The sequence below is a fragment of the Manis javanica genome, chromosome 13 (assembly GCF_040802235.1).
Source record: "Manis javanica isolate MJ-LG chromosome 13, MJ_LKY, whole genome shotgun sequence".
In the NCBI taxonomy this organism is placed as follows: domain Eukaryota; kingdom Metazoa; phylum Chordata; class Mammalia; order Pholidota; family Manidae; genus Manis; species Manis javanica.
In genome coordinates this window covers 49,318,318-49,333,302 of record NC_133168.1, presented here as the reverse complement: position 1 = coordinate 49,333,302, position 14,985 = coordinate 49,318,318, and the positions used below count along the sequence as shown (strand labels likewise).

Genomic DNA, 14,985 nt, shown 5'->3' with positions numbered 1-14,985 from the left:
ACTGCTGGTCTGTACACCACACCCTGAGTAACAACCAGATAAGCAGCATTTACATCACCTGGGAGCCTATTAAAAATGCATCATCTTGGGCTGCCAACCCCAGATCTAGTGAAACAGACTCTGCATTTTAGCAAGAGTCCCATGTGACCTATGCATGTTAATTAATTTATCTATTTATTTATATATTGTTTCTATTTATTTGTTTTTTGTTTCTCTCTGACCAGAAAAGAGACCTTACTCACTTTTGATTACAGTGAATAGGAAAATGTCTTTCACATCAATAAATATAAACAAACAATAAATCCCAGATAAGCCTCCTTGAAGAAGAAAGGCAATGTGAGCAAGAGAAAAGCAGGCCTGACCACTCCCGCTGAGGCCCCATCATGTGAATAAGGCCATCTGGGAACCCCCAAGCATGACCACAAAGGAACTACCCATTGATCCAGTGGAACCCAGCCAAACTACCAACCTACAGAATCTTGAGGATACACAGATTTGTTGTTTCAGGCTACAGATTTTTAGAGTGCAACCCATAGATAACTGATATACTTTCCCAAGATTTGCATGTGCTATTTAGAGCATGAATTCAGATCAGAGACTTACTAATTGCACTTTATAGGTTAAAAAGCAAATATTAGCAACAATTTTTAATTGTAAAAGTCAAGAAGAATGTGAGGTTTCCTTTCCTATGGAGTCCAAGTTCATTATTGTTTAAAAATTCCAGTCAACTTCCTGTGAAGATGTATTTTGGGCAAATGTTCCCAGGCTGTGAGCAAGCCATATGCTTTTTTCATTTTCAAGATCTTGAAGATACTTGATGATACGTCTCACCCTGCTTTTTAGGGTGGTGTGTTTTTCAGTAATCCTTTGCCAGCCTTTTCTCTAACTTATTTATAATTTATAACCTACCCATTACCACGAAAGAATTGAGTCAGCTCATTGATAACAGTATGGGTAGAGGCTTCTTACTGATGATTCCAGAAATTTCCAGGGAATATTTTTCTCAGTCTTCTGTTTTTACCTTACGTAAGAATAAATCAGGGACTGAAATGCAGAACTACATCTGATTTACTGTAATATATGACAGAGTAAATTGGTGAGCTAGAGTGCCAAGAGACATGATGAATACTGAGTTTTCTCTCATTTATTCTACCTCCTTCCCATCTGTTTTGGTTCTTCACCTTCAGTTGTTGAAATGAAAATGTATTTAATTGCTCTTTCAAGGACTCATACATTCTATTTTATGTATCTGTACCTAAAGGTTTATTGTTATCCCATGTCCTATGGTATCTGTATTTGCTTTTTGGGGAACAAGGTGAAAGCATATCTCCCTAAGTGAAAGGTATGTTTAATTGTATACTCCAAGTAATATACTAACATCTGTCCAAATGGGTCAGAAAGACTTATGAATAACAGCTATGGGTTTTTTTTCAAAGCTTCTGTGTAAGTCTAGTTCATATAGTTATAAGTTAAACACATGGGAGAAATGTGCCTCTTACATAATAGTTTGCTATTTTTTTCTGACACAAAATATTTAACTTGTACCACAAGTTACTTTTATTTGCCCCCAAAAAGCCTGAATGTCTGGCAATAAATACTGGAAATGGGAATGCAAACTAAAATCACATTTAATTCACTATGATAGGGGAGATTTGAAGAGTAAACAGAGACATGGAATATTCACATGATGGTAACAACTGTTCTTTGATAAGGGTAAAGTAATTACTTAGTGAAAATTAACACCTATTTTATAATCAGGGCCCCAAAAGAACCTCTCCAAACCATTCTACTACTCAGCAATACAAATAGGATATCAAGTGAGATCCTGCCTAAAGTGCCTGGGAGCAGAAGCAAATATTTCAAGACTATGATTATATTTTACATGACTAAATGTTTCTGAGGCTTTGCCTATAAAAGTGTCAGGATAAATTTGTGTCTAATATTAACAAATGCAGTACTAAATTCAGATCGTTATAGCTGGGCACATGTAAGGAACAAATCATGCAGCTGATATTACAGATCTTTCTGTTAGCAATTAGTACAAAATACTGCATTTCTATCATAGTCCCCCATGCATAATAACTACTGGCTTACTGTGACAAAAAATTCACACACAGCAGCCAAACCAAAGAAAGGAAAGTTAACATGAGTGCACGAAATGTTTTTAAAAAGGCCAAAACTATTAACCAATTTCAGGTAAATATACATAAATTTAATAATCAAATAGGGTTAAAATGAGTAAATACACATTCTAATAAAAGATAAAATTGGTGTCTTAATAGGCATGTTTTAAGTTAATTCTACATTTAGGCTGTTGATGTGAATTTTGTATTTCTCTCTTTTCCTTTTCTTTTTCAAGGAGAAAATTTTAGATTAGCATATATTTAGGGTTTATTATTATATATAAATAAGTATCTTCTAAAATAAAATTTGGTTTAAAACTAATTAAGAATGCTTTCTTTGTGATGTCTGAATAAAGGGAAAGGAATTCTTCTGAAGGCTTTAGATGAGGCTGATAAATTTGTTCATGTACCAAGTTGCTATATATGTAATTTATATTTATAATATATAATTTATATATATTTATTATAGATTCTTATATATCTATCATATATAATTTATATTCATATATTTTATATAATTTATTATAAAATATACAACTTACATATAAGGAACAAATCATGCAGCTGATATTACAGATCTAATTTTTATATAATTTTAAGATTTTTATATTTATGTATGTATTATTTAATATAATGTTAAAACAGAATTCTGTACTTAAATGTATATTAAAAACAAGTTCAATATAGTTCAAGTATGATGTAGCTTTTCAAAAATCAAATGGAAACAATAATAATTGGACAGTAGCTTTTATCTACACAATCAATATTCACTACATAGCAAGCAATATGTTGTATCTTGTCATTATCTCAGCTAAATTAAAAATACCCTCATTTTAAAGAAAAGAAAAATAGTTACAATGGGGATATTTATGAATCTACAAATGTTGCCATGGGAATAACTTAGATGAGAAAATATATAGTGATCATAAAAGGTGTTTTTAAACAGCCTAGAATTACAGATAATTATAGAAAATCAGAATCCTGCCTAACATAAACGTTTCATCAGAAACTGGTGAGCTGCACAAATTACCATGCTTTTGAAAAAAATGGTCAAATAGTAACCATGATAATGCCCAGAATTTACTGAACATCCATTTAACCTACTTTGCATATGTGTATTACATTTTATAGATGATGAAACAAGGTTTAGAAAAGCTAACTAATCTAATGTTACACAGTTTGTATGTGGCCTGCCAGAAGTCAAACTTTCAAGAGTCACCTCACAACAGCATGCTTTCTGGCCTCAGGAGACAGTCTGTTTCAGGGACACCACAGAAAAAGAGATGACCAGACTATCATATTTATACAATTTCTTCTTACTTTGATCATAGGATTCTATTGTTCTTCAAAGTCAATAAACTTTCTGGATCTAGCAGAGTGAAAACTGCAATCAAACGGAGTTAACTCTTAAATAAAGCCTGACAGAAAATAAAGGAAATGGTGATCAACTTCCTCTATATGACAATTCAACAGCATAACTCCTTAAAATCCATTAATAGAGTGGCTTTCTCAATGTGACATACAAACCACTGAGACTGACTGCCAATAACCAGGAAAATTATCAAGAGTCACAGTGATAGCTGCTGTTCTATGACATTGTTAGCCTGGACCTGAAGGTTGATAACAGGAAACTCAAAGCATCTGGTACTAACAAAACATGTAGAAAAGGTTCAAACAGCATAAACACATGTCACCTTTACAGATTCCCTGGCACCTGGATTTGAACAGCATGCTATGGCTTAGAGTTGTAGAAAACTATAGTAACATACTGATCTTTGAATAGGAACTAGTGCCTGGGGACTAAGCGGGGCCAGAGAGTGGATGGCATTTAAGGAGCTAGGTTGGAGGGTAGTCACATGTCCATCAATTAAGGTCAAAGCTCATTAAATAGAATCTGGAGGTCAACAGATTTTTTTTTTCATCTTTTATAGAGCATCCCATTTTCTTTACAGTGATCAACCACTTTTCACTCTTTTGTTCCTGTTCTCTTATACAGAGAGCAATAACTACCATTCATCTTTGATTATAAGAGTATGGCAGTGTTCTACTGATAATATATAAGGACCTCTGCATTAAGTATTGTGATAAGATCCTTGGCAGCAATTAGATAGTAACAACAGTAACCTTGATGGGTGTCTGCAGGTCACTATCAAATTAGGATGAAACTTCAGACCTCAGGTTTCACCAAATGGCTGAAGGTACGAATTTTACAGAGTTAAAAGTGTGTTATCGCACTTAGCTAGGCTTTCCTTAGACTGCAGGTAAAAAACACACTTTATAATCACTTTTGAAAACACTGGCAAGCAAAATAGAATCTTAAATTTTATATTTTAGATAAATGGTGACTATACATAATAAAGATAATATGTTCCTAATATTTCACATGCAATTAATAAAAGTAAGCATCAATTTGATATTTATAAAATGCTATTTCAGGCACTCTCTATGGCATAGCATCTTGCCAACAGCTCCTAATTTTAATTTCTGTTCTCCAAGAGAATAATATACTTTACTATGCCACTCATAATCTATTTTAAACATCACATAAGTTGTTTCTATTTTAACTACAAGTTTGTAGAAAACAGGACATGAACAAATTCAAGTTCTGAGTTTCACAAACAAAACGTTACTATTAAATAAGTAATGACTTTCTTGCCCATTCTCAAATTTCAGAAAAGCAGGTGGTTGTTCTCATTTTATAAAATGGCATGTAAATTATGAATGAGGTTGAAAGAGTAGGTTGGATTTATATTAATCTGATTTCCTAAAGAAAATTTCTGATTTGAGAAGTCCAGTAAAATACCTATTCAGAACTCACTAACATGCATAAAGAATACACTGTAGAGCTGCCCCAAATTATTCCTGTTAGGATCAGATAAAAAGGCCTTGAAAGAAATCTGAACACCCAGATAGTGTGTCTCTTCACCTTCATGGAGGACACGACTTCACTTGACAATCTCTGACAAATAAGAATCTATAACTACTATAATATTTTAAATCTTAGAGTCTCAATCACTAACAGAAAAAAAAACTGTACCGATTGACATCATATATATTATTTTGGCCATTTTATCTTTATTTTTCATTGAGGTAACATGGACTCTAAGCACAGAAGAATTAAATGAGTAAATAACGAATTAGTTAATGTTGACTATATTGGGAAAATAATGCTTGCTTTTTGTGTCTTGCATTGGGAGTCAGCATAGAGATTAAGAAAAAGATGCAAGACAGACCTAGGTTCAAGTCATAGCTCTGTTAAAAAGTCACTGCAAACCTTGAAAAAGTGACTTAAATCACCTAATCCAGTTTTATTATCACACAATAGAGATAATAATACAGAGGGATGTTATAAGAATTAAAAGAAGAGCATGTAAAAGTGCTTAACATAGCATCTGGCAAATGGTAAATTCTCAGTACAGTAATTATGGAATTACTATTATGTTGAACCATGTGGCGGAAGGAAATACCTGGGATCTGAAGGCAGGTAGATTCGTTAGGTATGCCTAGGCACTGCCTCTGCTTGGAAGGGCTGATAACCTTGGTGGGCTGAATTTAGCTTACTAAATATGAGAGACACCGGTGTCTAAAAATTTCCTATTAAGGCTCAGACTATTTGTGTAAATTCTTCATGATAGATTGCTCACTGGTAATTACCTGTGGTGGCTACAAGTCTCTTTCAGGAATTTAGGTGGTCAAGGGAAGCTCCTCCATGATTTCTTCACTTGCTCTGTGTTGCCTGATCTCTACAGTAAAATTTTTTATTTTCTGTTAAATAAATTAAGAGCATGATCTAACTTTGTGTAAGTATATGGAGTCTTTCCACCAATATGCAGCTCACCTGAGATAATACAATGATCATGCCTAGGTCATTTATCACACTTTTTAAAAAAATATACAAATCCATGATGTGGACCAAATTAAATTTTTTCTTCTAGACAATAACCAAAGTTAGAAAAATTACTTATATAATACATGCTACTAAACTGAGTGTTCATTTCTATCTAATAGGAGAAACATCTTATTTTTATGATCTTATTTTTATAGTTAGAACCATATTAACAGCCAGCACCATTTTGACCTTTATTCTTCATTGAGGTAACACGGGCTTCAAGCTCAGAAGCAGCTTTTCTCAGAAGACATTTCCCTTCCTACATATACATTTTCTTGCCCCGACCTGGCTACCTCCATTCACTCCCACCCATGGGCCTTATAAAGTTCCACTGTAATCACATATGATAAAACAAGTCCTGCCAATCAAATGTGGCAGGTGAGTCTGTTCTTTGGTTTCCTGCTCTGATTTAGTTTAAGGATATAGAATGATATCAAAAAGAGAATTAAAGATAAATCAGTTATGTCCTCACTTGTGTCTTCATTTCTTATCTAACTTCAAAACTGGAAGTAGAAACTGAGTCCTGGGAAATGCCAACATAATAGAACCATGGCATATTTTTCCACAACAGGAGAAATTTTAAAAGATGAGAAAAGAAGAAACATCTGGAGATATTCTCTTTAACAATTTTTAATGGTTAACCTAATGAAGGGTGAAGAGAAAACAGTCTTAGAAGTAAGTGGAAAACACTAACATTTAAGAGCAGTATAGGAAAATCTATAAATCTACACAAATGAAATGTATAAAATAAAAATATTACAAATATCTCAAAAGTATAAAAGAAATATTAATATATAAAATAATCATAAATGTTTTAGAGAAACTTTCTAGATATGTTTTTAAAAGTCCCCATGATTTAAAACTTTTTTTGCATAAGCAAAAAATATTATTTAATCCTCCAGAATAATATTAAAATTTCCTGGATAGAGCAACTGAACTAAATATCATGTATAGCAGTTGGAAATACATTTCCCTATGGGACAAGAATAAGGCAAATGAACACTATAAGGCTCGTATAACTTCGTACCTGGCACTATTGTTATTATCACATGGGATACTGGGAGATTTAAAATCCACAGATATAACAGGGAAAAAAGGTTGAATTTTCTTATTGTAAGTGTATTTAAATGTATATAAAGTATTGATCATCAACTGAATAAGCATTTAGAGCCACTGCTATTTGATGTGCAGAATGACAATTCCCTTTAAGAGAAATGTTCAGAAAATAATCCCATTATTTTATGTATAACAGATTTTAATGTGGTGGTGTAATTTTTTTCTGCTTTGCACCAAATGTGATCTTTTAATGTCAACTTTACTTCTAGATGACTAATAAAATTGATAATTCAAAATTCAAGGACTGTTTAGTGTTTACATTAAGAATATCTAAATATTATCTAGTTATATATATCCATGGAAGTAATTTAACTTGAAAACACTATTAAAACTAGTTAGATTACTCTGGAAGTCTACTTCAATTATCATTAAAATATATCATTATGCTTGAGAAGAATGAGTATGTATATATTAATAATAATGATACCATAAATGCATACTACATATTACATTTAATCTCTCCCCTCCCATCAACCTTGACTTTTTAAAAAATTTTAAATGTACTACATTTTCATTAAAGATGGTTCAAATACATAGAAAAAATAACTTAAATACCTAGACTCCTGAACACACCCTGTCGTTACTTTGTGGATTATTTTAAAAGCCAGCCTTCACTTTTGAGGAATAGAGCAAAAACAAAAATTCTAATTAAAATGCTATTATGATTTAGACACACATAAGATGTTAAAACCAGAACAACAGCATGCATAAATAGTTTGAAATAGGTAAATATTGCAATAAACATACTGAAATATTTTGCATTCTATTTGCTAAAGAGAATTAAGACTAATGTGTATTCCCTCAAGGAAAAGAATACGATAGTACAACAGTCCCTCCCTAAATTTATAAATAACTATTTTAGATTAAAATGTATATAAGATCCAAGAATTTTATTTAATTATTGATATTCAATGTTCTTTCAATATGGCATTACTGAAACCAGAAGCATTTAAAAAAAAGAGTTAACTCAGGTTCATTGTTAGTGCCTCCAGGTTCTGTAATTCAAGAGAAAGTTAGGAAGCAGTAGGAATTTCTGTAAAAGCTAGGAAAAGAAAAGTCAGTTGTAATTCAAGGCTTAAAGTGTCTGTCCAGATGATTACAAATCCAGGAGGATTCTTAAAAATGTAATAAACCCAGATTTTTAATCTGTCACAAAGGCAATGCCAATTTTAGGTAAAACTGCAAACTCTGAGATGGACAAAATAAAATAAAAAATGCCTCCAGGAGCTTTGTTGTAGGTCTTCAACGTACTGACTAGCATGCCGAGGATTTTCTCAGCTGTTCTTAGCCCAGCAGGATAGAGACGAAAACAGCAGGTGGATAGATAGTGTCAGAAAGAATGAAGGATGGTATTGGCTACTGCTAAAAAAGAAAAGTCCATCTTTCTCACTGGAAATGAGACAGAAATGGAACCGAGGCCCCAGAACTAAGTTAGTATACGTACAAACACACTCCATGCCTTCGCGTGCATGCCAGGCCTCACAGCCGTCACACTTCTGCCCCGTGGCTCCAGGTCGGCACATGCAGAGCCCTGTGACAGGGTCACAGGGCACAGGCAGGGAGCCATAGGGGTCACACTCACATTCTTGGCAGGAGCCTCCAGGGCTGCTTGGGCTGCCAGCATAGCCAGGGGCACACCTGGATTTAAACAGTCACAAAACAAAATTAATAATAAGTCATGTCTCTAAATTGTTTTTTTATATGTTATTTTTCTATGTTTTTATTGTTTATATATTGCTGTTGTCTGTGTAGAGTTTTGATTGAAACAAAACTGATACCCAGAGTCAATAGGTCAGGGGTCAACAAGCTTTTCATATAAGGAGTTAGATGGTAAATATTTTAGGCTATGCAGGTTAGGAGGCAAAATAAAAATTATACAGTGAGAGAGAAATAAATTTTCAAGCTTTTTTTGGTGATGAAATTCAAAATATAAAAAATAATAATAACAATAGAGCACAAATTATTTTGTATTAATAATCTACTAATAATGTAAAACCAATCTCTTAAAGAGAAGAATGGAATTCTTGTTGAGGTATCAAATTTACTTAACTAAGGTTCAAATTTAATGCTTCCTATCATCAAACAAATTGTAAATGTTTGCCTGTAAAAACCATTCTTTACTTGATTGTGATACCATATCAGGCAATGGGCCAAATTTTGTGGGCCATAGTTTGCCTACCATTGCTTTAGATCATACTTCTTTTTTAAATTAGAAATGAATAAAATTATATATTGACTCCTGGGATTTCTTAGATTCATGCATTTTAGAGATCAAAATGACCAAATAATTCAACCTATTAACTTTGCTAATGAACAGAAAGAAGAAAGGTACGTGGCAATAAATTACTAGATTTTCTATTTAATTCTTTGGTCTTTCCTTTCTACTACATCTTCCTCACAATGGAGTTTTCATTATGTATCCATGGAAGTAAGTTAATGTGTGCAAATGAAATAAATATATAACACCAATTTGAGAAATTAGAAAGGGATCCCAACTGAATGAACAAATGTAATCCATTCATTGACTCTACATGTCGTTTCATCTAAGTACATACTATGGGTTATGTTCCTGGAAGTTTGGTAACTACAAGGTGCTAGCAAGACCCTGCCCTCTGGTTTACTCAGGATAGTCCCAGATTATCTGTTGTCCTGGCTTAATTATTAATACACTTCCTGTCTCTCTTTAGAGTATCCTGGATTGGATAATAAATCATACATATAGTCAGCCTATAACATATAATCAAAAGTCAATTTTTGTTCAATAGGCCAGTATGGGAGGAAGTCAAGAGACAAAAGGAAGTTGAAGCCAAAAGATATAAATACTGGCAGATGACTCTGGACCATCTTTAGTGGCTCAGGATTGTGGAAATTTGAACAGCTGATTGTGAAAATTAATTCATCCAGTTAGAAAGAGCTGGTTAGAAAGAGCAAAGCAAGAAGAATATTATCTGTTATATTAGGCTTTTACACACTTATGGTTTTGTAATTTCCAATGTAATATTATAAATGCTCAATAAAAGTACCATTTAAATAAGTCTACTTAATTGCTTCTTAATACTTGTAGGTGAAAAAATTCTGTTCTAGTAGGTTCAAATTAATTAAATGTTCAAAGAGTTTATTACAAGAGTAATGAAGATATGGCATGGGGAGGGGTTTCCACATTACAGGGACACACAAGACATTTTAGCAGTTTTAGACCTGAGTTGATGAGTTTGGGCAGGTCACAAAGTGATTTAAATGATTTAAGAAGCTCTTAGAAGTGGAACAAATTTATATGGAAGGTTACAATAAAAACTTAACCAAGACCTTTGGTTTAATTTAGCTGAATAAAAGCAATTTTTCAGGGAAATATAACCTGATCATTTAGATGTTAGAGATGATGAATGTAAAGCTTTAACAACATTTGAGAACTGCAAAAACAATTCAAGTCATTCACATTTGATAGTGTATGACCCTGCTCATCTATGTGCTATATGAACTGTCAACTCTTACTGATTAAACATTAATGGATTCAAAAAAAATAAATTTTCTGTGATCATTCTGCCTTAAAACAATAACTGCAGTGTACCCTTTCAGTCTTTTCTATATACATGCTTTCACAGATAGTGGGAACTCCAATTTATAAATGTAGTTATACTATCAAACATTTTCTCATAAATTACTACAGATAATCCCCTTGGTGTCCAGGGATGTTTTCAGTCATTATCCTACTGGTGTTTACAAGGGCATGAAATGAATATTAGCTGAACCATGAATACCAAAGCACACTGGCGGACATTAACAACACATATATATTCAAAGGATGTACATATCTCCAAAACAAATGGAAATATTTTTTTAATTTTTGTATTGCTTTGAGTTATTTAAATGCTGTTAATTTCTCTTGGCATGGAAATTGTGAATGCACTATTACATATGTAAGTATTGGATGTTGTGCTTAGAGTTACCACATATAGAATTATTTGGAAATATATTTTGCAAACTTATAGAAACTGCATTGGAATCTACAAAACTTAAGTTTAATTATTTAGGTACCTACTTATTTCCATTATTAACATAACCATTGCTGGTTATATCAAAAGAAGATTCTTAAATGGGTGATGATATAATCAATTCATATTTGTAGAGAGGTTAATAATTTAAAGAAGTGTTCCTAGAGGAATTCAGCCAATGAGTTGGTGAAACAGGACATGGAAAAGATCCCAGTAATGGTGTGACTCCAGGTGGTATGCCATCTTAACATAACTCCACAGAAAGCTCTGAAGCATAAAATAATACTAAACATTTGCTCGACTTCAGGGCAAAGGAGCTGGACTTTCATAGTCCCACACTAGTCATTGGCTATGGGACACTGGGGGAAGGCGGGGTAAATTCTTAAGCCTTTTGTCCTTCTATGGAAGAGGAGGTTTCTGTGTTGGTTCTTAGGCTACGAATGGTGGTGATAAGCTTGAATAGCCAGGATACTGATCTTACAGAAAATATGGATTCAGGAGATATTAATTATGACTTTACTAGACAGTCTGGAAATATACTTCTTAATTTACCATTTATATTACAGTTATTAGTCAGTTTAAGTGCTACATATATGCATTATCAGGTTTTATAAAAAAATATGGTGAGAGGAAGCATTTGAATAATGTTTGTCGAAACATTTTTGTTGAATGTTTGTCTGTTGAAAAGGAGAACTGAATAATGAATGCTTTATTGTTTGGATAGTTCTAATTAAGGATGCTTGACACTATTTATATTCTGAATTATCTGTATACTTGCTGATATCGTACCATAGTGCTCAGAACAGTGATATGTATACCTTTAGTTGAAGCTAACAGTTTCCAGTGAATTAAAATGAGAATCACGTGTGGCCAGCTTTTTATTACTGTTAACTACTGATAAACTTTTGGAAATTTATTCTTTTTCTTGTAAAAAGTCCTCTTGCTCTACATATATATTTACATATATAGTGTGTATGGGTGTGTATAAAAGCGTCCTATTTTTCATGAATCAAAAGAAACACACGACTAGAATTTATGTACATTTGTCTGATTGTACATACACTAAAATATAAATTGGATCATTGTGAAATAATTTTGAATCTTTGAGAAAGTCTAGATATAAGACAGAAGTCAACAACTTTCTATGGAGAAGGTCTGAAGGCATAAAAATAGTTCTGAATGAATATGAAACTACCAGAATATGAAAATAAAGATAAGAAAATGATGAATACTTTTCTACTGCGATGCTTTATTACATAAGCTCTGCATACTATTATTCTCTGTGTATCATGTCTGTTCATACCGTTCACAGTACTGGCCTTCATACCCCCGCGGGCAGGCTGTGCAGCGATAATCATCCAGGCCTTCCGTGACACAAGTAGGGCTGAAGCTGAACCAGAGGAAAAATGAAGATCGTAAAAGATCTTGTAACCTAATTATTTTATAACTTTAAGTAATTCTATCCATCACCTAGATGATTAGAACTTATTTTTAGGTGATTATAAAAGCCATACTTATAATTATTTATAACTTCCTATTCAAGGGTAGGATATCACAATAAACACTACAGATAATAGTTAACCAATAAACATGGTTGGTTTTTGATGAATTAACAATTCATCGTTGTTAAAATTTTTTAATTTTAATAACTAGATTATTAAACACCCAGCCAAAGCGTCCCATTATTTATGAATCAAAAGAAAAACATGAGTAGAATTTAAACATGTTTGTCTGATACAGATAGGTATTACTGAGTATCTTTCAGGGAGAAACAAAGTTACGTAATTTCTTTTTGAAACTCAGCCCAGATTTTTATGCATTCACCTCAACATATAAAGTGAATAAATATTTCACTTAAAGTAAGAGTGCCTTTTCCAATTTACATACAGATTTCAAACTACATTTTACTTTAAACACAAAGTAATGTGGATTTAGTGTGGGGAAAGAGGGGAAAATGAGTAAGACTCCTGACAATTTTATGATCTTTACTAATAAGTAGGCCTTATATAACTTGCCCTGTTTTTACTACAATATTGGTAAACCACAGCCAGTCAGGCCTGCTCTAAGATTTCTGATCATCTTAACTTATAAAAGAAAGACTTGACAAGACTTGAAAATTAAATTCTATTAACATGTAGTTTTGGGTTATTCCAAACTTCTCTCAGCTGTAAGTAGTGCTGCATTCCCACTGGATAAAACTGCATGGTGCACTGGAAACTTATAAAGAAACAACATATATATTTGTTTCAAAAGAGTAATGCTGGAAATCCGTTTTTCTTTTTGTTGATCTGTTAAACAATTTGATGCTTTCCTGAAAAAGAAATAAGGTGTATAGACCTTGACCATAAGTACTTTTGGTCAGGTGCCATACGTACCCGATTTTCACTGGCTTCTAACCTGTTAAATCAATACACGAATGAGCAATAAATTCTAACCCTTCCAAAATACGTGAATAATTGGTCTACTCACAAACTCATTATCCAACAAATTTATCGTCTGCTTCCACAAAAATAGACCCACAAACACATAATTGACACATTTTGGCAAGCTTTTAGCTCTTTAAAGCTTGATGCTAAGTGCATCTGTTCATGCACCACACACACACACACACACACACACACACACACACACACACACACACACACAAATTCATGTACATATACAGGCACTTAGAAACAGATTTTTAGATACTTCAAGTGATACTCTAGAGAGCCAACATAAATTATATTCATTTACAGAAACATATCTGTCTCAATTACTATGTAGTGAAGTAATGATTCTCCTTGAATAGATGATATAAACTTTTTTGAATTATGATATGGTGAACTGAAACCTCTCCTTATAATCCATCTCATGTAAAGACTTATGAAGGCGGAAGTAGGAATCACATCTTACTTGAAGTTAGAATTTATTCTTTTTGCTCATAACTCCCTCATCAGTTCTTAATTATTGTATTGTCTGCAGGGTCACTCAGAAATCCTCGTGCTTCTCTTGATGGCCAGCTTTCCCATTTCCTTATGTTGGCTAATTCCAATTTCGTGTCAACAGAATTTCTAAAATTAGAGTCTGCTACTCTGTGTTGTCCCCTGTGGATACTACCAAGATGAGTCGGCTTCCTGGATACCATCCTCTTCCAGTTTTTATCCTAGTTCACTGGTTGTTCCTTTTCAGTCTGCTTTGCTGTATCTATCTAGGTCATGTCCTTGACCTCTCAAATGTGCTTCACAATTCAGCCTGAAAATTCCTCCTGTCCTGTCCCTTCTCCCCTACCTGACCTCATTCAGTGTTAAAGCCTTTAAAAACTGCATCTGTCCTAACATCTAAGACATCTCCCTGTCTCCAAAAAACACCACAGAACTTTCTGTAATTTTCCCCATCTCAGTCAAGGGGCACTCAGTGCTTTCATTTGCCCTGCCATCAGCCAGAATCAACTTTGTCTCCTTCTTTCTCTCACATTCCATATATGCCTTCTCTGCAAATGCTGCTTTATTATTGTCTCTAACATCATTTCATTATCCTGTTTTAAGCCACTTCTTACCATTGGATGATTTTAGCCTTCAGGATATTTAATTACCCACCAGAGCTTCTCTGGTTCCAGATCCTGTCACCCTTTCCTGTCACCATTCATTCTGTTCCAGGCACCTGGACCTTTGCTGTCTGAAGGTCACAGGCCAAGCATGGGCCTGTTTACAGGCCAGTGCACTTGCTTTTTCCTCTGGCTGAACTGCTCTTTACAGACAGTCACATGACTCTCTGCATCACTTCATTCATGCCTGTTCACAAGCTCCATCTGTTTGTTAAGATCTTCATTGAGCATCCTGTAGAAAATGGCACCTCAGTCTCTCTGAATTTATTGAGGCTGCTT

At 33.6% G+C, this 14,985-nt stretch overlaps 1 protein-coding gene across 3 annotated transcripts in view; it reads right to left on the bottom strand.

Moving 5' to 3' along the window:
- The window catches only part of LAMA2 (laminin subunit alpha 2), a 588,333-nt gene that overhangs the window by 138,358 nt on the left and 434,990 nt on the right, over positions 1 to 14,985 (bottom strand). For all 3 annotated transcript variants that reach the window (XM_073219597.1, XM_073219595.1, XM_073219596.1), the window contains 2 exons: positions 12,424 to 12,510; positions 8,573 to 8,766 (listed from right to left, as the gene is read on the bottom strand). In XM_073219597.1, coding sequence (XP_073075698.1) covers positions 8,573 to 8,766; positions 12,424 to 12,510 — 281 coding nt within the window. The remainder of the gene's footprint in view (positions 1 to 8,572; positions 8,767 to 12,423; positions 12,511 to 14,985) is intronic.